Source organism: Saccopteryx bilineata, chromosome 3, assembly GCF_036850765.1.
Source record: "Saccopteryx bilineata isolate mSacBil1 chromosome 3, mSacBil1_pri_phased_curated, whole genome shotgun sequence".
Taxonomy (NCBI): Eukaryota; Metazoa; Chordata; class Mammalia; order Chiroptera; family Emballonuridae; genus Saccopteryx; species Saccopteryx bilineata.
In genome coordinates, this window is record NC_089492.1 from 311,405,086 (window position 1) to 311,430,045 (window position 24,960).

Genomic DNA, 24,960 nt, shown 5'->3' on the forward strand with positions numbered 1-24,960 from the left:
TGGAGAGGGACCTGCCAGAGCAGTAGGTGGGGACATGGGGCACCTGAAACCAAAAGAAGGAAGTTTCTAGAATGAGGTTGTAGTGTAGGATCAAAGGCTGTGGGGAGGTGGAGGAGGAGGACTGAGAAGTGACTTGGATTTAGGACTTGACTAGAGAGATGTTAAGTGGAGGCAGAAGTCAGGTTGAGGAGGGACTGGCAGTGGGGAAACTGAGTCAGGGCATGTTGACCACACTTTGGAGAATCTTGAAGGAGAGGGAGTTGCTGGAGGAGGAAGGGGCATAAGCAGGCTTTTCCACCAAGGTGGGGACAGGTGTGAAGCAGGGGGCATTGAACGCAAGGGTGTAAGAGAACGTCTGGGGGGTTGAAGTTCGTGAAAAGCAGCCGGAAGTTATGGAGAGAGGGCCTGCAATGTCAGGCACTATGCTGGACTCCCCTGGGCACAGCCTCGTTCAACCCACCACCTGTCCTAGCAATCACACTCATTCACAGGTGAGGAAACTGAGGCTCAGAGAGGTGGAACAACTAGGATGCACAATGGGACAGTGACACACTTCAGTGGCATGGAGGCTGAAAATGTGTGAGTCTGGTGGCAGAAAGATGAATAAGGTCTCAGTTTCAGTGTCAAGTGTCCCCAGAGCTTAGGATGTGGGTGCAATGAGGAACCCAGCTGATGTCCTTCATCCTGCCCCTAGCACCAGGATTCCCGTCTGGACACAGGAACTCCAAGGGAGACCACTTGGGAGTGATTGAGATGATTTGTCATGGGAGGCTGCACAGCATGAAGTTATTTTTTTTGTGCCTCAGTGCCCTCATCTGAAAAATGGGAGCAATAATAATAATGGGGCTGACAGTACCTATTTCACAGGGCTGTTATATTAAATTATAATTTAATATATATAATTTATTAAAACTATATAATTTTAACATACTTAAAATATAATTTATTAGAATTATATATTGTATTAAATTCTATATATTTTTATTACAGTTATATTAAGTTATATATATATTAGAATAATACCTGGCACATAGTAAGAGCTCAACAGATGGAAAATAATTATACATTCCAGGTATTCCCAACTTGCTTGTTCACGTTCCTATTCTATATTCTCTCTCCACACACAGACACGCGCGCACACAGCCCTCTACACACCATCCTGGAGTGAACAGCATCAGAAGGGTAGAGAAATGCAGCATCCTCATGACTTTGCCACCTGAGTCCCATTTGCTAGATCACTAAACCCTAGGAGAACTGGATGAGAGGGACTAGTCTCTCCCTCCAGCCCCTGGGATTCTTTGATTCCTGTTACTCATTGTGCACCTGCTCTGTACCTGGTGCTCTGCTGAGGATACTGCAGGGGCCCAAATGTCCCTGGACTCACCAGGAACACAGCACAGTGGGTGCACATGCCAAGTAGGGTGCGAGAGGTGGTGGCCAGGTTTGGACTTGTGAGGGCAAGGACCCTGGAACAACACCCCAGGAGGAAGCAGATGGCACAGAACTGCGTAAGTGAGGCGACTGTAAGACAGGCATATGAACAGACCTTGGTGATGAGGTTGCAGGTTTGATCCCAGCTCAAGGCACTTACAGGAAGCAACCAGTGAGCACACAACTTAAGTGGAGCAACAAATGAATGCTTCCCTCTCACTTTCTCTCTCTGTCTTCCTCTTTCTGTCTAAAAATCGATTAAAAATATAAATAAATTATTTAAATTTTAAAAAAGAATGTGAAGAGAGGGGTGCAGGGGGTAGGGAAATGGGCAAGAGATGGTGCAGCACCCCCCCCCCGGGCCGGCAGCGGGGGGCGGGGTGTTAACAGCCCCAGACTGAGGGACAAGAGGTTGCAACTCCCAGAACCTGGGGAGGGTGTCTGTCTGTAAATCCTTGTAAAGGCTTCCTATTAATATTCTGATAAACAGACGTAAATAACAGGGATCCGAAATAATGTGGTTTAAATAAGATGAATTTATTTCTCTCGTGTAACAGTCCACATTTGGTGTGTCAGCTCTAATTCATGAAGACAATAAATAAATAAAAACAGGTTTCTTCTGTCTTGTTGCTCTGACATAGCTAGTCTAGTCCCAGACGGCTCAGCTCCAGGGCCCCTGTCCAATCAGGAAGGTGGAGACAGGAGAGGTCCAGGCTCCACCGTTCTCCATGAGTTTTTACCCAGGAGTTCCCCATATCATGTCCTTCTGCATCTCAATTACCAAACTTGAATCCCGTGGCCACACTTAGCTGCCAGAGGATCTAGGAAAAGAAAGTTGTTTTTATTGTAAGTCATTGGGCTAAAAATGGTAGATTTTTAAAGAAACGTGGAAGATTGGGTGTTGAAGGACAATGAACAGCCTCTTCTGCCAAAGGTTTGAAGGAACACATAGAGGTGATGCTCAGAAATCTAACCAATCAGATTATATGTACCAGACAAATTCACCACTGAAATCCATGCCAAGGAGCCCGAGGACCTTTGCGTCACCAGTTCCAAGATCAATGTCCCCAGCTGAGCCTGACCTGCGGTGGCTCAGTGGGTCAAGTGTCGACCTGGAACGCTGAGGTTGCCGGTTCGTAAAGCTGGGCTTGCCTGGTCATGGCACATATGGGAGTGGATACTTTCTGCTCCTCCCCCCTTCTCTCTCTCTCTCTCTCTCTCTCTCTCTCTAAAATGAATAAATAAAATCTAAAAACAAATAAATAAATAAATAAATATATATTTTAAAAAAGGTCCCCAGCTGAATCCAGTCCTGATCCTCTAGCCTTCCCTAAACTCTGCCGTCCATACCTCCTCAGCCTCCTCTTTCTAAATGGCTCTGCAAATCCTAAGCCTGTTTCCTCCAAATAAATCTGTAGCCTAGACCTCCTCCTCCCCCATTTCCTAGTCCTCCCCCACCTTTCCCTGACCCTTCAAACCCTGTTTTGGTACCTGTTTCTACATAACAAAAACCACCCTAAAACTTAATGGATTAAAATGACAAGTTATTATTCTCTTTCCCTGGGAACTCAGGATTGCAGGCAGATGTCAGCTAAGGCTACAGTTATCTGATGTCCAAGATAGCTCACCCGCTGGCATTCGGGTGCTGGCTGTCAGCTGAGAGCTGGGCTGCTGACCGGAGCCCTCCGTCTTTCTTGACAGTTTGTTTGCATTTTATCTCTGCACAGCTGATTCTCCCACTGTCTCTGTTTCCAAAGGTTTCTGTCTCTTTTTGACCCGGTCTCCCTAATTCTGCATGTCGCTCTCCACTTTGCTTTCTCATCTGTACCTTTACTCCCTCTCTCTTTATCTGTTCCCAAATGTCAGTATCCCCACTGCTTTGTGTGTCTGTGTGTGACTGTGTGTGTCTGTATGTCTGTCAGTTATCTGTTGCTGAGTAACAAACCACCCAGAAACTTAGTGTTTTAAAGAACAGTGTATTTTTTCTGCAAGATGTTGTGTGTTGACAGGGGTTGTCGGTTTCCACGTGGGGTTGCCTGGAGCTGGGATGTGCAAGGTACTGTGGCTTATGGCCGGCAGGGGGTGCTGTCTTTGACCTGGGCCACTTCACTTTTCCCTGTGGCTAGCCCCCTTCCTCCCTTAGTTGGCTAGAACCACTTCTTAAAAGCAGAATGGCGGGTTCTAAGAGTGGAAACTGCAAGGCCTCGGGTCACTTCCATCACATTCTGTTGGTCAAGCAAGTCACAAGATTGCAGGGGTGGAAATAGACACCAACTCTTGAGGGATGAAGTGTGTGCCTGGAGGGCGGGGAGGAATTGGTGGCCATTTGGAGCTGAATAAAAGTGTCCCCAAAGGTGTCCATGTCTTAATCCCCTAAACCTGTGGCTGTTACCTTATATGACTAAAAAGGATTTTGTGTCATTTAAAGATCTTGAGATAGGGAGATCATCCTGGACGATCTGGGTTGACTCTAAATGCACCCAGGCAGATCCTTATAAGAGGGAGACAGGAGGAGGAGGCTATGTGGAGCTGCACCAGAGGTTTGAAGATCCTGGCCTTGAAGATTGGAGTAATGTGCCCATGACAGTGCCCAGCCCCCAGGAGCTAGGAGAAGCAGGAGCAGATCCCCCCACCAAGAGCCTCCAGAGGGAGCACAGCCCCTAATCGCGACCCACAGGGACTGATATTGTGCCTGTAGCTTCCAGAACCGAGAGAGAATAGATTTGTCTTGTTTTAAACCACTGAGTTGGTGCTAACTTGTTACAGCAGCCACAGGAGTCTTATGCCTCACCTTTAGAGCTAATCCACCACTGCCTCTGTCTCTTCCATTCATCTCTGCCTGACCTGTGGTGGCGCAGTGAATAAAGCCTTGACCTGGAACGCTGAGGTCACCTGTTCGAAACCCTGTACTTGTCTGGCCAAGGCACATGTGGGAGTTGATGCTTCCTGCTCCTCCCCCCTTTCTCTCTCTCTCTCTCTCTCTCTCCTCTCTAAAATGAATAAATTAAAAAAATGAATGCAAGCTCCATTCATCTCTACATCTTGAACTCTTCTCTCTCTTTTTTTTTTAATTAAGTGAAAGACGGGAAGGCAGAGACAGTCTCCCACATGTGCCACAACTGATGGACCAGGATCCACCCAGCAAGCCCCCTACCTGGTGGTGCTCTGCCCGTCTGGGGCCATTGCTCCATTGCTCTGCAACCAAGCTATTCTAGCACCTGAGGCAAAGCCATAGAGCCATCCTCAGCACCTGGGGTCAACTTGCTCAAACCCTTTGAGCCATGGCGGTGGGAGTGGGAGAGAGAGAGGAGAGAGAGAGAGAGAGAGAAGGGAGAGGTGGAGAAGAACATGGTTGCTTCTCCTGTGTGCCTTGACCAGGAATCGAACTGGGACATCCACACCCTAGGCCGATGCTCTACCACTGAGCAACCAGCCAGGGCCTTGACCTCTTTTTTAAAAAATTGTAATAAAATAGGCTTAACATAAAATTTATCATTTTAAACATTTTCTTTTTCTTTTTTTCTTTTTTTGACAGACACAGAGAGAGAATCAGAGAGAGAGACAGATAGGGACAGACAGAAAGGGAGGGAGATGAGAAGCATCAATTCTTCATTGCAGTGCCTTGGTTGTTCATTGATTGCTTTCTCATATGTGCCTTGACCAGGGGGCTACAGCAGAGTGAGTGACCCCTTATTCAAGCCAGTGACCTTGGGGTCAAGCCAGCAACCATGGGGTCATGTCTATGATCCCATGCTCAAGCCAGGTGAGCCCACACTCAAGCCAGTGACCTCGGGGTTTCAACCTGGGTCTTCCGCATCCCAGTCTGACGCTCTGTCAACTGCACCACCACTTGGTCAAGCTGAGCTTAATGTTTTTGAGGTTCATCCATGTGGTAATGTGGGTCATTCTTCATTCCTTTTTATGGCTGAATAATATATCCCACTGTATGAATATACCACATTTTGTTTATTCTTCTGTTGATGGATGGCTAAATCTTTTTTTTTTGAGAGAGAGAGAGAGAGAGAAAGAGAGGAGAGAGATAAGAAGCATCAACTTGTAGTTGCTTCATTTTACTTGTTCCTTGATTGCTTCTCACACGCACCTTGACAGAGGGGTATGTGGCTCTAGCGAAGCCAGCGACCTCTTGCTCAAGCCAGTGACTTTGGGCTTCAAACCAGCAACCTCAGGGTTTTGAACCAGAGACTTCAGTGTCCCAGGTCAACACTCTATCCACCGCATCACCTCTGGTCAGGCTAGATGCTAAATCTTGAACACTCATGTTTGTTTCTTTCTCTTTATTTCTTTGTCATGTCTCACCTGCTCAGAGCATTTTAGGTTTTGAGGGTATATTAATGAGGGTCCTCCAGAGAAACAGAACCAATAAGATGTATAGATAGATTTTTTTTTTAATTGGCTTATGTGATTGTAGGGCTGACAAGTCCAAATCCTGCAGGGCAGGCCAGGAGGCTGAGACTGACATTGCAGCTCAAATCCAAAGGCAATCTGGAAGCAGAATTACCCCCCTCTCTCTCTTTAGGTAAGAGGAGGGGAGATAGTGAGGCAGACTTTCACATGTGCCCTAACCCAGATCCACCTGGTAACCCCATCCTGGGCCAACGCTTGAGTATCAAGCTATTTTTAGCACCTGAGGCTGACCTGCTCCATCCAACCAAGCTATCTTCAGCACCCAGGACCATGCTCAAACCAATCAAGCCACTGGCTGTGGGAGAAGAGGGAGAGAAAGGGCGAGAGGTGGGAGAGAAGCAGATGGTTGCTTCTTCTCCTGTGTGCCCTGACCGGGAATTGAACCTGGGATGTCCATATGCTAGATTAATGCTCTATCCACTGAGCCATCAGCCAGGGCCCCTCTTTCTCTCAAGGTCTTCAACTGATTGGATGAGGCCCACCCACATTATGGAGGGTGATCTGCTTTACTTGTTTAAATGCTAATCTCATCTGAAAAATACCTTTGCAGCAACATCTGGATTAAAGTTTGACCAAACATCCGGGTACCAAGTGGACATAAACAATTCATCATCACAGGGGGATCTTATCTCCCTGGTGCCCTCTCTCTGCCTATCTACCACATCCCTGCCCAGCCACTGTCTTAGATTGGGCTCCACAGAAGCCAGCCTGAGGCAAGGATGGGAGACAAGTCATTTATTTGGGAGGTGACCCCAGGAGACACTAGAGGGGAGACAGGGAAGGAAGCCATTAAGGGCTCTGTTAATGAGCAGGGCCCCTCCTGCAGGCAATGAGGTCCACTGGGGATTGTGTAGGACCCTCTTTGGTGCCCGACCTGAGGGTAAGGAATTGGGGTATTTATCCACTGGCCCCTGGATGCTGATGGGGGGCTGCTTCCAGGGGTTGACTCCCCAAACTCCCCCATCCCCACACCCCCACAGGTGCTGGAGGGCACAAAGGGAGGGGATTTCAGGGGGCAGTAGGGGAAGCTGCTGTTGGGTCTAGAGGTACAAATGGACATGCAGAGCCCACAGGCCCCACCCCCTCCCTGTCCTGATGGGAAAATGCATGAGTACCAACGGAGAGGCACAACTGTGTCCGGTGCCCCGTCTCCTGGCCACCCCCCCCCCAGCCAAGCATACAGCTTCTGGTCCAGGCCTAGGGAAGGGCTGGCTCCTGGCACCACCTCTGCATCCTGCCAGCCCTGTGAGGATTTAAGTCAGACTCTAGGGAGGACTTCTAGGCACTCAGGCTGTGGGAGAGAAGGTATGAGGATTCTGTCCTGAGTGCCTCCTAAGGTATTTGCCCTCCCCCCCCCACGCCTCCTTCACTGTCTCCCCCACACCCTGTGCCACCCCGGCCATTTCTCCCCGGAGGTGGAGGGAAGGAAATGTCAGATATGATGGACTGAGAGGGGGCAGTTGGGGTCAGCAGAGGAGGGACCGCAGGGCTGGAGGAGAAGAGGAGCAGAAAAGTGGGGAGGGAGGAGGAGGGGCCACAGAAGAAAACAGAAACAGAAATGGAGACAGAATTAGACAAGAGAGACTTGAAAAGGCAGCGCTGAGGGAGATGGGAGGGGAGAGCGAATCAGGGCAGACACAGTGCGGAGGTCTGAGCAACCCTCCAGCCCATGCAGCACACAAAGCGGAGGGGCTGCCCAGAGGCACGGAGAGAAGGCCAGAGATTAAAGGGCGTTGGGGCCGGCAGTCGGGACCAGAGTAGGGGGAGGTGGGGGGAGGGAGAGGAGGGACCCAGGGCTGGGCACACAGAGGCAGAGAGATGGGGGAGGACGAGAGCAGAGGTCTCAAAGCCAGAGACAGGCAAGGTGCAGGGGTGGGGGTAGGGTGGACAAAGACTGAGAGAAAGAAAGAAAGATTGAGAGCGAAAGAGAAAATGAGAATTAGAAATAGAGACAGAGGCCGAGAGAGACAGAGAGGTCATCCAAAGAGAGGCACAGGGATAGAGAGAGCAAGGTGGAGGGAGAGACACGTGAGACAGACAAACAACACACACACCAAAGACAGGGGGGGACACAGTGAAAGGGGGGGAGGAGGAGAAGGAGGAGGAAGAGAAGTGGAGACCCAGAAAAGAACTGAGGTTCAAAGAGCAACTGGCAGAGGCAGACAGACACCGAGGGGGCCAGGGAGACAGGAAGGGAAAGGTCTGGGGTGGGAGTCACAGCCCCGCGCCCCTCCCCCGCCCGGGTCAGGCCTGGTCCTCCTGGTAGCCTCTGCCGAGCCATGGCTAATGGTATGATTGCTTGGCGGGGCGGCAGGCAGCGGGTGACAAATGAGCTGCCCGAGTCCGCTGCTCAGGTGATGGATGGCCCAGGAGGCGGGCAGAGGGGCGGGGGCGGGGCGGGGGTGAGCGGCAAGATAAATATTTCCTTCTCCTGGAGCCGGGCCAGGCGGGGGCGGGGGAGCGGGGGAGGGACTGGGATCGGGAGATGCATTTATGAAAGGTCTGGGCAGCGGGATGGGGGAGCTAGGGACAGAGACAGGAAGGCAGGGACCCGGGACACGCTGGGACGGGCTGGGGAGGGGGGGGGACAAAGGCCGAGAGGCAGAGATGGAGTGGGGGGCAGGGGGCGGCAGGGCGACTGAGATTGAGTGGAAATGAGAGACAGAGAAAGGACACAGAGATAGAAGAAGGTGCAGGACAGACATGAGAGACATTGGGACAGACAGACACACACACACACACACCGGCCAGAAGCGGAGAACTAGAAGGCTCCTCATTTAAGAGCCTTTCATCCCTGCCCCTGGGCAGAGCTACAGAGGAAGGAAGATGCAAACCCAGAGCTGATGATAGAGGGGAAACTGAGGCAAGAGTTAGCAGGACCCAAAGAGAAGACAGGAGGAGCCCTGAGCAGCTTCTCGCTCATCCTCAGCTCCTGTGGCCCTGAGAGTAGGCCCTGGGAATCACTGGGGTCCCTGGGGATGGGGGGACTGAGGGAGCAAGGGGTCCTGCCCAGGCCCCTGAGAGGTCCACAGCCAAGGTGGGGGGAACCTGTGTTGGGGACACCTGGAAGGTCCCCAGATGTACTCATGGAGGGCTCAATGAGGTGGGCATGATGGGGCCTTCCTACCTTTAAAATGGGGCAGGGGGCTATTCAGTTGTCCCATCCGGCACACAGGGGCTGAAAGCCACCCTCACAGATGTAGCCACCCTGTGGTCAGCAAGCAAGGACACACGACACACGCCTGGACCCCATCTACCCCCTCCTTTGGGACACAAGAGTCTGAGGGCCCAAAGGCCATTAAGGGAAACAGCTTGTCAGAGGGGGCCTGAGGTTAGAGAGAAAGGAGGGGGGAGGGTGTGTGTGTGTGTGTGTGTGTGTGTGTGTGTGTGTGCGCGCGCGCGCGCGCACGCACACACACACCACACAGACTGTCCAGGGCCTGGAGTCAGAAAGCTGGCTGCCCCCTCCCTTCGCCTTCCTCCAGTCCCTGGCCTTCCCCATCCATTTTTCTCCAACACTCCAATTTTTTTCCCTTTCCAATGTCTCGCTTCTCTCTTTAATTAAAAAGATTTATGCCCAAGAGTCCAAGCCCCTCCTCCTCCTTGTTTAGGGGGCTGGAGGGTCCTTCTGCGCCCAGAGCAGAAAGGAAGAAACAACCTTCCTTTCTCCCAGTCACCCCCTCCCTCGGCCTCCCAGGACCCTTACCCAGTCAAGACACGGTCCCCTCCATCCCTCGGCCTGCTCATGGCTCATCCCTCACTGGGAATGTCGCTCAGGCTTCACTCGATTTTGGAATCAGCTTGGGCAAGGGGACCTCAGCGTGCTCCCCCCATCTCAGGACACAAAGTGAGGCTGGGGACCCAGGCCCACGGCTCCCTGACCCTGAACCTCAGCCAAGGGCCTTGGTGGTGGGGACACACAGAAGAGCTTTGCATCTTTAATTAAAAAGTGATTTAAATTAATTTTCTGCTCCAAAACCCCTATCTAGGAGGCGGGCGGGCGGGGGGGCGTGTGGTGGTGATTAAAGCACCCCCTTCCCCTCTGCCTTCCTTAAAGGGCAGCATCACCTGCAGGACAGCTGTATACAAGCGTTCCTGGGGGGGGGCGCCAAGGCCCCTGGAGCGAACCCTGGCACCCTCTAGTTGAACTGGTTTCCCATCATCCTTCACCCCCGAGCCCATTGTTCATCCAGCAGATGAGGAGACTGAGGCTCAGAGGGGACCCATCCTCACCCTCTGTCACAGTCCCCCTCTTGCCCTCGCCCAGTGGGCAGGGCTTCTGCCCTAACCCCCATTTCTCAGGCTGTGTCTCCCCCCTGCCTGAGCCTGGGTGGTTTTGTTCATTTCCACAAGATAAGAGGATGAAGAAGAAGCAGGTTGCTGCAGAGGTAGAGCTGTTTATGAGGGTCGTAAAAATATCCTTAGAGAGCCCAGCAGGGGTGGTGCACTGGCTCCAGCCACCTGCTCCATCTCTCCCCTCTCTGATTTCCCCTCTCTGGATCTCTGTGTTCCCTCTCTCTCTGGTTTCTGTGCGCTCCTCTGGGTCCCGTGCCCCCTCTCTCTGGGTCTCTCTGTTCCATCTCTGGGTCACTGTCCCTCCCCTAAGTTCCTGTTCCCTTCTCTCTGGGTCACCGTCTCACTTCTCTTTGTCACTATCCCTCTGGAGTGATGGTTTGTACCTTTGAGGGGGGAAGGCAAATATCTCTTTGTAAAAATGTGAAGAATACTATAAGCCATCTTCTTGGGGGGGGCAACACACAAGTACCAAATCCACAGGTGTCCTGATGAACATTTGCACATGCGTGTGCAAACTCCCCCCAAATCCAAGGGCACCAGAGGATACAAAGATTCTTTTTTTTTAATTTTTATTTATTTATTTTAGAGAGGAGAGGGAGAGAGAGGAGAGACAGAGAGAGAGAAGGAGGGAGGAGCTGGAAGCATCAATTCCCATATGTGCCTTGACTAGGCAAGCCCAGGGTTTCGAACTGGCGACCTCAGCATTTCCAGGTCAACGCTTTATCCACTGTGCCACCACAGGTCAGGTGCATAAAAAGATTCTTAATAAATAAAAAGCCAGCAAGAGAATGAATCCCAGTCTCTTCTCTCCTTCACACTTTCCTGCCCTCCCTGACCTTCTAGAACACACCAGGCACATTCCTGCCCCAGGGCCTTTGCACCTGCTGTTACCCCTGCCTGGAATGGTCTTACCCCAGATATCTGCATGGTTCCCTCACCCTCTTCAGGCCTCTACTAAGATGTCACCTCCTCTGAGGACTTTCCTTGTCCAGCTTTTATACATCATGCACGACATCCTGACTCTTTCTTTGTTTCAGAGCACCCATCTCATCCAAGCATTATTTTATACCTACACATTTATTTACTTGACTAGTCTTTCCCCTCACGCGACGCCCACCAGAATGTGAGTGCCAGGAGGCTAGAAAATTTGTCTTCTTCTTCCCTGCTATTTCCCCAGAACACCGCCTGGCATATAATAGGTGCTCAATAGGCTTTCGCTGCACACATCTGTATACCTCATTGGAACACCAGTTTCGAAGGCTGTCTGGGTCCCAGCCTCCTCCAGGACGCAAATAAAGCTGTGGCCCTTCTCCCCAATGTCTCTGTGGCCAGTCACACCACTCACTCTCACTTTTGGAGATTCCATAAACTCCCTGAGTCAGGCATTGAGGAGACTTCAGGCTAAGTACCTTCTAACAGGCAGGAGTCAGCAATAGGCAGAAAGTCAGAATGACACTTCCAGGCGCGCGTGCACAGTCACACACCTGTGGTGACACTCTGCCATCTAAGACACAGATATTGTATGCACAGACCCAGGCACCCCCCACCCCAACACTCACCTCACATTCAGACAAAAACAAGGCACACGGTCGCTCCTGTAAACATACACACACAGGCATGGTCAGACAATCAGATGCACAGACACAGCAAGTCACATACACACAGGTGGCTTCAGACACAGACACAGGGTAGCCTTATTTCCCAGGAGAAGGGAGGTAGGGGGGTCAGAGCAAGAAGAGAACTAAAATGTGGGGGTTTGGTTACTTTCAGCCTCTGGTTCCCTCCTCTCCTGTCTCTCAGTCAAGAAGCCGGTGGTGGGGGGGGAGACGGCTGAAGAGAGGGCCCGTGGGAGGTGGGGGAAGGGAGAGACGAGAGAGGCAGAGATGTGTGGGGCAGAGATGGGAGAGAGACAGAGACAAAGAGAGAAAGAAATGGAGAGATACTCAAAGATGTAGGGGGAAAGGGGAACCAAAGAGATAGAGAGAGGGACAGAGAAAGGCGTAGATCGCGGAGGACAGGGGTGCAGAGGGACAGAGACCTGTGGCAGCCGCGGGGGAGGGGGAGGCAGAGAAAACCCAGACCGGGCGGGGTACAGAAAGAGGAAGGCGGGAGGGGCGAGGAGATTAGACAGACACCGGGAGACTTCGCTCCAGGAGCACGCCCCCGTCCGGAGTGGGGGTCGCGGGGGGGGAGGGGAGAGGAGGCCCCGGACGCTCCCGCCCCGCCCGCCGCCCGCGCCACCGGCGGACAGCGGGTTAAGCATCTTCGCTGTGGAACTTCCGGATGTGACCACAGAGAGGGAGAGACCGGGAAAGGCGGAGAGGGACAGCCGGGGCCGCCAGCATCCCTCCGGGCCGCCCACGTCGGGACTTCGCCCCCGCGCGGGGAGCCCCCCGCCCCCGTCGCCCCCCGCCGGGCCAACTCCTCTCCCCCCACCCCATCCCTCGTCTCTCGGTCTGTTTCTCTCAGGCTGGTTCCGTCCCCCCAGGACCGGGGAAGGGACCGGGGGCCCCGGGGAGGGGGCCTGGGGCGACCCTCCCCGCCTTCTCGCCCCTTCCCTCGCTGGCATGAGCCCCCAGCAGTGACCCCCGCTGGGGGAGGGGGCTGGGGGTCCATGTTCGCAGCCTCCGATCTGCCCGGCGCCTGCCACTGACGGCGGCGGGGGTGGGGGGGCCGGGCACCCAGCCTCCTGCCCCACCCCCTGGCGTCGGCCCCGCGGGCCGTAGGGGCCGCTGCCCTTGGCTGCGTCCTGTCAGCGGGCCAGGCCCTGGAGGGACCCAGGAGTTGCCGCCGGCTTCAGCCCATGGCCCGGAGGGTAGGTCTGAGGCGGGCGCCCCTGTGCCCCAGTCCGTCTTCGCCTCCTCCCCCCCCCCACCTGGGCGCTCTGGTCCCGTCCAGCCCATCCCGCCCGCTCCACCGTCTCTCTCTCCGCCTCCTTCGCCCTGCCTTCCCACTCCCCCTACTCTGTTCCTCCATCTCCCCCTCCACTGCAGGCCCTTTATCCTGACCCCCACTTCCTTTTCTGGCTCCTTCTATCTCTATCCTCTTCCCTGCTCTACTTTGTTCCAAGTCCTCCGAGGGTTCAGGGTGGGGTCAGTGCTGAGAGAGGCGGGTCTCACCGGGAGGGCCCCTCTCAGCTCCCCTTTATGTCCCGGGGATGGGCCAGATCGCAGGAGACAGGCGAAGGGGTGAGTAGTACCTTGGGGGAGCAGGGGGGCAGAAGGAGCAGGATGTGAGGACTCTAACGGCATCATAGGATGTGCGAGGAACAGCCAGGAGCGGTTGAATGCAACTTCGGGGTTCAGGAGAAGTTAGGAGAAGAGAAAGTGAACGAAGAGAGAAGCAAAGACACGGAGAGCCCTCCGCGCGCCCGCGGGGGCGAGGCGGACGGCGCAGGAACTCGCGCGCTCCTCGTCTCAGTCCTTTTGCCTCTTTAAGACTCAGTTTCTTCATCTCCAAGGAAAGGGTTTGATTTAGGTGATCTAAGGTCCCCAGGCTTCCCCAGCGCGTGTGCTTCTGTGATGACCAGACACAGAAATCTAGCTTGGATGCCTGTGGCTTCTCTTGGGGGCTGTTTGTAAAAGTGGGGTTGTGTGGTTGCATGTGTGTGTGTTTCTTTTGTTCAGCAAGAGTTTATTGAATGAGTGCTAGGAACTGTGAGAAATACTTCATTCGTTCGTTCATTCATTCATTCACTTTCTCATTCATTCCTATATGTGCTAAATGTCTCATTCATTCATTCACTCACTCATTCACTCATTCATTCCAATGCCTGGCGGTTGGTTCTGGTGTGTGTGTGTGTGTGTGTGTGTGTGTGTTGGACTCACGTGGTGAGTAGAATGGACAAGTTGTTAAGACACACTTAGATGTACATATTTGAGAACCAAAGTGCAATTGAACCGGGGAAGACTGTGTACATTTATGTACAAACAATGCATTGTTTTTATGGGAGGTGTATGAGTGAAAATCACTTTCTTCCATTTCTGCCTCTTTCTCCTGAATCTTCTGTCTTTGTCTTGTCCCCTCTTCTCTCTTCTGTTTGCTTTTCTCTCTTTATCTCCTGATCTCCTGTCTCTTTCTCTCTTTGCCTTTCCTTCCATCACTCTCATCATTTCTCTCTCTCTCCTCCCTCTGTCTCTTTCTGAACCTCTCTCCTTGGCTTTCTTCCCTTCTCCCTCCCTTCCTCATTCTGTGAGGAGCTGGCAGTTACCAGCCAGCTGATCCTTGACCCCTCACCCTCAGATCAGAGACCTGCGTCTGTCTCTGTCTTCTGGACCTTCCTGCCCACACCTCAGGAATCTCTGATGGGACATATGTCACAGTCCAGGGGTACAAGAGAAGTCCATGGGACAGGGCCCCCAGTCATACACAGCCCCATGAGACATCGAGGGACTGGAGAGTACTGATGGACATATCTGGGACACTTGGGGGACAGAAGGGAAGGTTCCTGTAGCAAGGAGAGGGACTCTCTTGGGTCCCAGGGCCAGGAGGTTTCTTGCTAGAGCTGAGGCCTCTCCCTCTTTCCTCCTCCCAGTATGATGAGCTGCCCCACTACCCAGGCATCGTGGACAGCACTGCAGCCCTGGCTGGCTTCTCAGAGGCAGTGCCTCCAGCACCGAGAGCCCCTGGGCCCTACGGCCCCCACCGGCCTCCCCAGCCCCCGCCCCCAGGCTTGGATAGTGATGGTCTGAAGAGGGAGAAGGATGAGATCTATGGGTGAGTGAGGAGAGGGCTGAGGCCTCCATGGGGTCTCAGAATGCGGGACCCTTTCTGTTTCTTGGTCTCTCTAGACCTCTTTCTCTTTCTCTGACTCTCTCTCACTCTGTGTTCAACTCTTTCCTCTGGGACCCCTGTCCCCTCCCAGGTGCTCTATGTTTCAAAGACCCCTGCTGTCCCTTCATGAACTCTCTTTTCTCCTGCTCCCTCCAGACACCCACTCTTCCCACTGCTGGCCCTAGTCTTCGAGAAATGTGAACTGGCCACCTGCTCACCCCGTGATGGGCCTGGGACTGGGCTGGGTGCACCAATGGGCGGTGATGTCTGCTCTTCCGATTCCTTCAATGAGGACATTGCAGCCTTTGCCAAGCAGGTAGGCACCCCCATCCGCCATGCACCAGGACAGTCAGGGAAGAGGGCAGGCGGGAGACAGGATGTGCCCTCCCTGGCCTCTCTCTTCCTCCCAGGTCCGCTCGGAGAGGCCCCTTTTCTCCTCCAACCCAGAACTGGACAATCTGGTGAGACCTGGGCCCTGCACGATGCCCCCTCCTACACGAGCGTCTCCTGTCCTGCCCTCCATAGCCTTGGGATTGGTTGGGGAACCCATGTTCTTAGTGATAACTGATGCCCATTTGTAATGCAACGTAGCCTAGAGTTTGAGAACACAGACCAATGTCCAGAGTTTGAATCCCATTTCTGCCATTTCCCAGCTCTGTGAACCAGGACAAGCCGTTCCATCTCCCTTGCCTCAGTTTCCTCATTGATAAAGTGTACCTGGTAGTAATTTCTATCTGGCAGGGCTATTGTGTGGATTTAATGAGTTAACGAGGGTCAAGTGCTTAGAAGAGTGCCTAGTAGAGATGCAATACGCCTTAGTTGTTCTACCAGGAGAACAGAGCCATGCCAAAATGAGGGCAAAGATTAGCTGCAAAGGAGAAAGGAGAGGAAGGGAGAAAGAAAAGAAAGAGAAGGGGGGAGGAGGGAAAGAGAGGGAGGAATGCCCTGGCTTCTTCTATTTCCCAGCTCCCGCCAGGGCTTCCTATTGGCCAAACCCTTTGGCAAAGGACTCTGGGTAATGTAGTTTGCAGGTGCCGGGTGGGAATTGGAGCAGAGGGCAAGCAGGCAAAGGAGAGAGTGTTATTATTGTAGTTTACCTGCATTCACTCCTCTTGTGATGACCCTTTTCTGTCTCTTGCACCTCTTTCTTATCTTTCTTTGTCCCCAACACATTCTAACATAACACTCTCTTCCCGAAATGCTGGGTCTCCATCTCGGATCTCTGTGTCTCTCTACTCCTGTCGCTTTGTCTTTGTGACTTTCTTTGCTCTGTCTCTCTGTCCGCGTCATTCTATCTTACTCATTTTTTGTTCCTCTGTCTCTTTTCATCCCTCCTTTCTCCTCCTCCTCTTCCTTCTTCTCTCTCTTTCTGTCTCCCGCCCTCCCCTCCTCTGCTTCTTCCTGTCTCTGCAGATGATACAGGCCATTCAGGTGCTCCGCTTCCACCTGCTGGAGCTGGAGAAGGTGAGTGCTTCTCACTTCCCCTCACACCCTCTCTTGCCCCCCATCCTCCCCATCTCACCCCTCCACTCCCACCCCAGGCTCTCTCCTCACTGGAGTTGGAGCAGAATGCCACCCCTGTTCCTGTACACCCAGCCCTGGCCCCCGGGTGGCCCCCCCAGTACCCCGGTGCCCCCTCAGGTCCACGACCTGTGCGACAACTTCTGTCACCGCTACATCACCTGCCTCAAGGGAAAGATGCCCATAGACCTGGTCATCGAGGACCGGGACGGCGGCTGTAGGGAGGACCTCGAGGACTACCCGACCTCCTGCCCCAATCTCCCAGACCAGGTAGGACCACGGTGGGGCACCAGGCATCACCCTGCGCCAAAGCCATGGCAGACCGCTGGGTTGCAGCATGAGGATGTGCGCGCGCACGCACACATACACACACACACACCAGCTGCACAGTAGCGCCATAGAGTGCACAGGACAGCCTGATCAAGACACCGTCACTGAGAGCATGTGTGTGCAGTATGCTCGCAACAACCACACAGATGGAGAGTGAGCCAAACCTGCCTCACAAATCAGATACAGCCACACTTAGGCTCACATTGACCACAGCACCTGCACACTCGCGCACACACACTACATTAACCACCCCACAGTCTGACCACAGTGGGTGTGCACACACCATGCCACTCAGTCTTGGATACTGTTGAACTACAGTTTCATCAACAACCACACAGCAGCCCCACCTGTGGATCCCAACAAGGACCACAACCTCAAGATGGCCACACTCTCAACACACCCAGCAATTTTACAACATAAAATTTACAACGCCTGCAGCCAGTACGCTCACACTGCCACACCCCAACTAGACTTGGGCACACTTCACACTATAGTCACAGCTGGGTCCCAAGGACCCTTGGCCCACAACCCATAATATGCACTCACTCAGTGGAGCCGCACGCGTGTGACAGTCAGTTACAACCCACTTGGAGGCATAGCCATATTCCTTATCTTTACACAGCCTCAGATTCATTCCCTGTGGTCATCAGCCACCCAATATAGTCACGGAGCTGCCCACTCACTTGTGCAGGGATCGGGACAACACTCACTCTCTCGCAGATAGGACAATCAACCTCTTGACTTATGACCACAAACTTTGTGAGTCAGATATAGCCACCTGTCCATCCAGAGAGTGACAACAACATGCAAAGCCTACTGCGTGTCTCAGCTCCACCCGTGTGGCAACAGGCCACAGCCACCTCCTGCCCAGGACAACCATGCCACCTCGTGCACAGATGTAGGCATTTACACTATGTGTCACACAACAGATTCAGGACAGTTTCAGGTATACCAACAAGGAGGCTCACCCACTGCATTTGATTGAATTCAGCACTGGAACGGGTGATAGTTACATCCATGTTCAGAAACCTTCTGACCTGATGACTCTGCAGTTTGCACACAAGTGTCCCCCAATACACTCAATCACACAATTCCAGGACAATCTCTCTTTGGGTGATGGGTATGCAACAGAGTTGAATGACAAGATAACCTGGACATGTTTTCTTTGAATATATGTACCCTGATATATTGATGTCACCCCATTAAAATAAAAATTTATTTATAAAAAAAATATCGTTTAGACTTAAATATTTTTAAAAAGCAGCAGGCAGGGTCTAGGGCCATCACTGGCACAGCTGGGGCACCCCGGGGTGCAGGCAGATGTTTCCACCACCCCCACACTCAATCTGCCTCCCAACCTTGATCTAAACCTTAAACTGAATGACAAAGAAGTCTTGACTGTCTATACAGGTGGGTTGGCATCCTGGGACATGAACTTGGGGCAGAAGGTGAACCTAATGGCTTGTCAAGTCCCTCAAGGTGTTTGAATGAAGAAAACATAGTCCCGGACTCTGATCTGCAGTTCTGAGACTCCAAATCTCTAAAAACTGAAAGTTATTTTCTCCCCCATAAGTTTAATGCAAACTCATTTGGCAGCAAAATCTGACCTGAACTAATGAGAGACTATTTATAGCCTTTATTTATTCCACTTAGTTAAATATTCATCCATTTTGCCGCAGAAATGTTAATGAGCTTGATGACGAGGTTGTGCCCCAGACCCTGCTGGGGTGTTATGAAATACACGGTGTGTACACCGACTTACCATCTGAAAATGTGAAAAGTTCTCAATTCTGAAACACCTCCAGCCTCCAAGGATTTCAGAGAAGGTGCCATAGATCTGTGTAAACTAAACTCATCTTTATTGAGTGATTGCTCTGTGCCTTCATGTAAATGAACTCATTGAATAGTTTCTACAGGCTGAGGTGGGGACCATAATTGTCTTCCATTATCCAGATGAGGAAACTGAGGCACAGAGAGGTGAAGTGACTTGCCTAAGGTCACACATCCAGGAAAGAGGCAGGTACAGGCTTTCCCTCCAGAAGACCTAGCTCCAGAGCCCATGATCTCAGCTACTGTGCTAAATTGTATGCCAAGCCTTGGCACTAACTTCCAAACTCCTGTTTTTCAGAATACTGCATGGATTAGAGACCATGAAGACAGCAGGTCTGTGCATTTGGGGACCCCGGGCCCATCCAGTGGAGGCCTGGCCTCCCAAAGTGGGGACAACTCCAGTGACCAAGGTGAGAAGCTTAGGGGGAAGAAGGGAAATGTGGGAGTCAGCCTGAAGATTGAAGTTAGACAGCAAGTAGAATTTTCAAGGCATCAAGGACAGCTGGGGTGAAAGTAGTGTTTCTGGTGAAAGTTATGGGTTTCTCTGGTTTCCCACCCTCACCGTTGACAAGCACGCATGCCTCTCTCCCTTAGGAGATGGTCTAGACACAAATGTGGCCTCCCCCAGTTCCGGAGGAGAGGACGAAGAGCTGGACCAGGAGCGGCGGCGGAACAAGAAAAGGGGCATCTTCCCCAAGGTGGCCACTAACATCATGAGAGCCTGGTTGTTTCAACACCTCTCGGTGAGAGCCCGCTGCCCTGGGGGGCTGAATGGGCACTGAGGGAGATGGAGAAAGCCCACGCAGAGACTGAGACCCTGAGAGACCAGAGATAGGAGACTGAGACAGGTGGAATATTGAGGGAGATTTTCAAGAATATGGGGACTAGCCAGAAAAAACGTCCTGAGCACTACCTATGTGCCAGGTGTTGCCACGGGCTTTTAACTCGCTCACTTGCTCTTAGCCAAAAGAGTTTTCCCCAACCCACCCGCCCATTCATCTGACCTTTGGTCCATGTATTCACCCATCAATCATCCAACCATCCAGTCAAACATACTCTGAGGGCGGCAGAGCTGTATTTTCTCTGTTTCGCAGAGGAGGAGAGTGAGGCTCAGAGGTCTTGGGAGAATTAAATTAGAGCAAGATAGAGACAAGGAGAGACTTGAATCACAGGGAAGGGGGGACAAGGTAGGGGAGGGGAAGAGAGAGAAGCTTAGAGGAAGAAAGAAATTGGGACAGGAAGAGATGTACATGGGGCCTTGACAGAGAGACTCAGAGAGGCTGGTGCTTGGTTTTGCCTCCTTTCCTGGCAATGGAGCCCTGTCCCCAAGCTCTGTCTTTCCCGAATGAGAGCTAGCCAATTAGCCTCTAATTGCTGGAAGAGGCGGGGGCGCCCACGGGCGTAATTGCCCGAAGCTTGGCTCTGCTTCCCCCTGTTGGGCCCCGGGGAGCACGGAGAAGCTCCGATGAACTGCCTCTTCCGGCCTCGGCCCCTCCCCCGGCCTGGGCTGGACCCTGGGGGACCCCTGGGGCCGGGCAGTGGAGATCAGATGGTGGCCCAGCAGGCGGGGTGACTCTTGCTGATGGCTACAGCACCCGTACCCCTCGGAGGAGCAGAAGAAACAGCTGGCGCAGGACACGGGGCTCACCATCCTGCAAGTCAACAACTGGTAAGGGGCACTGGAGTCTTGGGCGGGTGCGTGGGGAGCCCAGGATGGGAGGCCGGGCGCTGTCCGCGGTGCTGAAGGAGACCCCGAACCTCGCCTCCCCCTCGCGCCTTTTACCATCCTAGCCCTCTCTTCTCAGCTCTCGCTGTCTCTGTGTGTTCACCTCTGCCTCTCTCCTACACCCTCTTTACACCCTCCTCCATTTCCATGACCACCTCCCAGGTTCATTAACGCCCGGAGACGCATCGTGCAGCCGATGATAGACCAATCGAACCGCACAGGTACAGGGAAAAGTTGTGGAGAAAGGGCCCAGTGCTCCCGGGAGAGTGTCAAAGCCCGGCCTCAGGCATTCTGGGGCTCAGGCTGCACACTTCAACCCCCCTCGCAGGGCAAGGTGCAGCCTTCAACCCAGAAGGCCAGCCCATGGGGGGATATTCCGAGACACAGCCACACATGACTGTCAGGTCACCAGGTAAGACCCCGCCCCTTAACTAAGCCACGCCCCCAAACACACCAGGCCCCTCCTCTAAATAAAGATGCCTCATCTTCTAAGGTTACATGAATAATGAATACAGTGCCTCATTTGCATAACAGGAGAGCAGATTTCCAGGTTCCCACATTTTCCTCACAGAGTTTGCTTCTTCGAGGTTCCGCCCATTTATTGGAAGGCTCCACTTTTCCTTCAATGATCAGCACCGTCTTAAACGATGACTCAGTCTGTCCTGACAGAGGGTCCCCTGAGACAGGTGCAAGAGGGACTTTCGGGCATATGGGGGTGTCTGGTGAAGACCCACTAACCCTCCTCTTTTGTCTTCCAGGATCAATGGGGATGAGTTTGAACTTAGAAGGGGAGTGGCATTATCTGTAGAGGCTGGATTCAGGAGAAGTGTAAGTGTCCAGTGTCGAGGGGTGCTGGGCTGGGGGCTGGGCAGCTCTCAAACCTTTGTAAGACCAGTTGACTCCAGAAGCGAACCACCGAGACCAGGGGCAGCGTCAGTCCCTGAACTGAGGATTCTCGGGCCATCATTCATTTATCCATCCATCTATACATACATATATACACACATACATACGTATGTACATACATATATACATGCATATATACATGCCCTGACATGGAGATTCCAGGCTTGTGAGGAAGTGGACGTCTGAAACCAGTGCAACAGCTGAAACAATAAAAAACAAGTTACTGCCTGACCAGGTGGTGGCGCAGTGGATAGAGCATTGGACTGGGATGTGGAGGACCCAGGTTCCAAACTCCGAGATCATTGGCTTGAGCGCGGGCTCATCTGGTTTGAGGAAGGCTCACCAGCTTGAGCCCAAGGTCGCTGGTTTGAGCAAGGGGTCACTCGATCTGCTGTAGCCCCACAGTCAAGGCACATACGAGAGAGCAATCAATGACCAACTAAGGTGCCGCAATGAAGAATTGATGCTTCTCATCTCTCTCCCTTCCTGTCTGTTCCTATCCGTCACTCTCTTTGTCTCTCTCTGTCTCTGTCACACACAAAAAAAAACAAGTTGCTCAGAGGAAGGAGTCATCAGCTTTCTCTGAGATAACAGGGAAGATGTCATGGCTTCTGTGAGGAACACTGAAGGATGAATAGGAGCCCACTGAGTAGAAGTTAGAAGCAAAGTAATAGAGTACATACATTCTTTTATTCTTCCAGGTCTTACAATTTTAGAGTAGTATCTTCTTATTTAGTCTTCACAACAACCCCAAGAGGGAGAAACTATTATTATTTTCATTTTGCAGATGAGAACACTGAGGCTCAGAGAGAAGAGGTCAGGTGTGCAGGTCTACTCAGCTCAGAAAAGCAAAGGAAACAGCATGGGCAGAGGCTGATGGTTGACAGGCTCCCTGGGGTTCCTAAAGCATAATTCATATCTTGACCCTTCCTGGATTCAGGCCCTTCTGTGGCTCCCTAGTGTCCTCTGATGAAGTTGAAACGCTTTAGTTTAGATTTGTTCATTCATTCGTTTAATACATATTTCCTGAGCACCTCTATGCCCAGCCCTGTGCTGGGTGGTCCTGGGGACACAGCACTGACCATGACAACCCAGCCCTGCACTCGTGAGGCTCACAATCTAGTGGGGGAGACATACCCATCTCAAACAGTGGTGACCTAGAGCAGGCAGGGCTGGGACGAGGGAACCTAGGAACTGGAGGAACCCAGAAAAAACATCAGATCTAGGCTGTGGAGTTTAGGGCAGACTTCCTGGAGGAGGGGACATTGGAGCTGAGACCAGGAGAATAGGAGTGAGGCAGGGGAGGAGGGAACAGCATATGCAAAGGCCCAGCACACTAAGAAACCTCACAGCTATGAAACAGCCCCTCCCCACCCACAGACATGAAGGAGAGGGAGGACTGAGCTGGGCTGACTCTGGTTTGTCAGGTGGGTGAGTAATAAAATCAGGGCCAACAGAAAGGCTGGGAGATGAGTGGAGATCTGGAGACCTGAGCCTGGGAAGGAAAGGTGATGAGTTTGTTCAGAGCCTGACTGGTCAGTGGGGGTCTCAGCTCTGCTCTGACCAATCAGGATAGATGTGGTCTGGTCTGAGTGTCCAAAGACTGTGGGATCAGGGGTGATGGAGAGGGCTTCTCATCCTAGGGGGCTATCTTTTCTCTGCCTTTTCTGTCCCCCCATCCACCCAATTTATCTTTTTCTCTGTCTCCCTCTCTTCTTGTCTTTCTTTCTTTGTCTTAACTGTCTCCTTATCTCTTTTATCATCTCTCCCTCCATTTTGGTCTGATTCTCCATCTCCTCCACCCCACCACATCCCTCTCACTGCGGATCTGGTGGGGACACATAGAAGGGCTGACATGGGCTTCGATCCCCTCCCGCCTCCTGAGTTGCCTCTCCTCCCTTCTCCACAGACTCCAGCCTCTGAACTGTTACCACCAGGCTAACACCTGGCTCCAGTCCCCACCTCTGGCTTCAGGACCTCACCTCCTATGGCCCTCCCACTCAACGCCTACCTCCCTGGGGCCCTGCTGGGGCATGGGGGACCTGAGTGCCCACTCGATCTCTCAAGGACAAAGTCAAGGCCTCTAGGCTCTGTACCCCTCTTCTGCCCTCACCTCTGACTGGAACCCAAGCTGAGATCCTGAGTCATCAGAAGATGGTGGGTGGGGGCCCCCACCTCCAGGACAGAGATGGAATTGGGGGTGGGCTGAAGATGTCAGAGGAGGAGGGTCACTCGGATCTGATATTTGGGGAGGTTCCCTCATCCTCCAACCCACTCCTCTCCTCTCTCCCCCACCTCCCTCCTCTGATGTCTTCTACTTTTTTTTTTAATGTTAAAGTCTTGAAAAGAAAAAGCCACCAATTTGAGTTCTTGTGTCTCTTCTCTCTAAGACTTAAATTCTCATCGATTTGAAGCTTATAAACCACTGGTTACTATGATAATTTATACTCTTTATCCTGCTCTGTCCTTGGGCATTCCATGTGTATCAGTCAGTTATTGCTGTGTAACAAACAATCCCTAAACTTTGTGGCTCAAAGTGTCCACTATTGTTTAGCGAATTATTCTATGAGTTGGTATCTTAAACCAGGCTAAGCTAGGCAGGGCCTGTGGTTTCAGCAGGGCTCTCTTGGGTGTCTGTGGCCAGGGACAGCTCAGCAAGGGGCCTCTGCATTTGGGGGTCAACTTGCTGGCATCAAGGGCAACAGGAGTGACTGGACCACATAGTGACATTGACTGGTAGGCTGTCAGGTTTGTTCACATAGAGGCTTGACTGGACTCCAAGAGGGAGCAGAAGGGCTCAAGGCCACTCAAGGCCCTGGCTGAGATCTGGCACATGGTTATCTCAGCTCCATTCTCTCAGCCACTGCATGTCTCAAGGCTAGTCCAGATTCAAGGGAGGAGAACTAGATTTCACCCTTTACTGGGTGGGGCTGCAAACATGCATCACAAGAGAGGTAGATACCTGGAGGGATGAAGAATTGGGGGGACTTTGGCATCAGTCTTCCACACTTGGATCCCAGATTCCTTTCTCCACCTGTCCCATAGGAGATGGGCAGGCTGGGCATGAACAGCCTCGCCCACTGAGAATGGTGCCAACAGACATGGGTTCAAATCCTGCCTCTGAACATAATAGCTGTGGTACCTTGGAGAAGTGACATCACCTCTCTGGGCCTCAGCTCCACACGGAGAGTGGGGAGAGGAGCATCACCTCCCTCACAGGTCTGCCGTGCTGATTAACAGAGGTGCGCCAAGGAGAGCTGAGAATGGTGCCTGGCACATAGCAAGCACTCCGTCTCAGGCAGGAGTCATTATTTGTTTTTTTTGTTTTGTTTTTAAAAAGATTTTATTTATTGATTTTAGAGAGAGAAGAAGGAGAGAGAAAGGCTGGGGAGGGAAGAACAAGAACATTAACTCATAGTTGCTTCTCATCTGTGACCTGACCAGGCGAGCCCCAGGGTCTGAACCAGCAACCTCAGCATTCCAGGTTGATGCCTTATCCACCGCAGGCCAGGCAGGAGTTGTTATTTGTAACTAGAGAAACTGCAGCTCAGAGCTGACAGATCTGACAGATTGCCTGGAGAACAGGTGGAGAGTGGAGCAAGCAATCCTGAGGCACAAGGGCTTTCACCGGTCACTCACTCATTCATTCATTCGTTCATTCATTCATTCATGCCACAGGTATTTCCTGAGTACACACTCTCTGCTCATCACTTCAGTGAACA

At 52.3% G+C, this 24,960-nt stretch overlaps 1 protein-coding gene across 5 annotated transcripts; it reads left to right on the forward strand.

The window, feature by feature from the left end:
* The first annotated feature begins 12,561 nt into the window (after positions 1 to 12,561).
* On the forward strand, positions 12,562 to 23,586 carry MEIS3 (Meis homeobox 3). 5 transcript variants are annotated; one of them, XM_066265300.1, is made up of 14 exons: positions 12,562 to 12,967; positions 14,687 to 14,868; positions 15,082 to 15,241; positions 15,336 to 15,386; positions 16,339 to 16,389; positions 16,567 to 16,716; positions 18,905 to 19,016; positions 19,201 to 19,349; positions 20,199 to 20,275; positions 20,495 to 20,553; positions 20,661 to 20,744; positions 20,920 to 21,018; positions 21,091 to 21,160; positions 23,148 to 23,586. In XM_066265300.1, the coding sequence occupies exons 1-13, from the start codon at positions 12,956 to 12,958 to the stop codon at positions 21,138 to 21,140; spliced, it is 1,236 nt and encodes a 411-aa protein (XP_066121397.1). In that variant the 5' UTR covers positions 12,562 to 12,955; the 3' UTR covers positions 21,141 to 21,160; positions 23,148 to 23,586. The 5 variants fall into 5 exon arrangements, with proteins under 5 accessions (XP_066121397.1, XP_066121398.1, XP_066121399.1 ...); XM_066265301.1 differs by having other exon boundaries at positions 16,618 to 16,716; XM_066265302.1 differs by lacking the exon at positions 20,920 to 21,018.
* Positions 23,587 to 24,960: the final 1,374 nt, after the last annotated feature.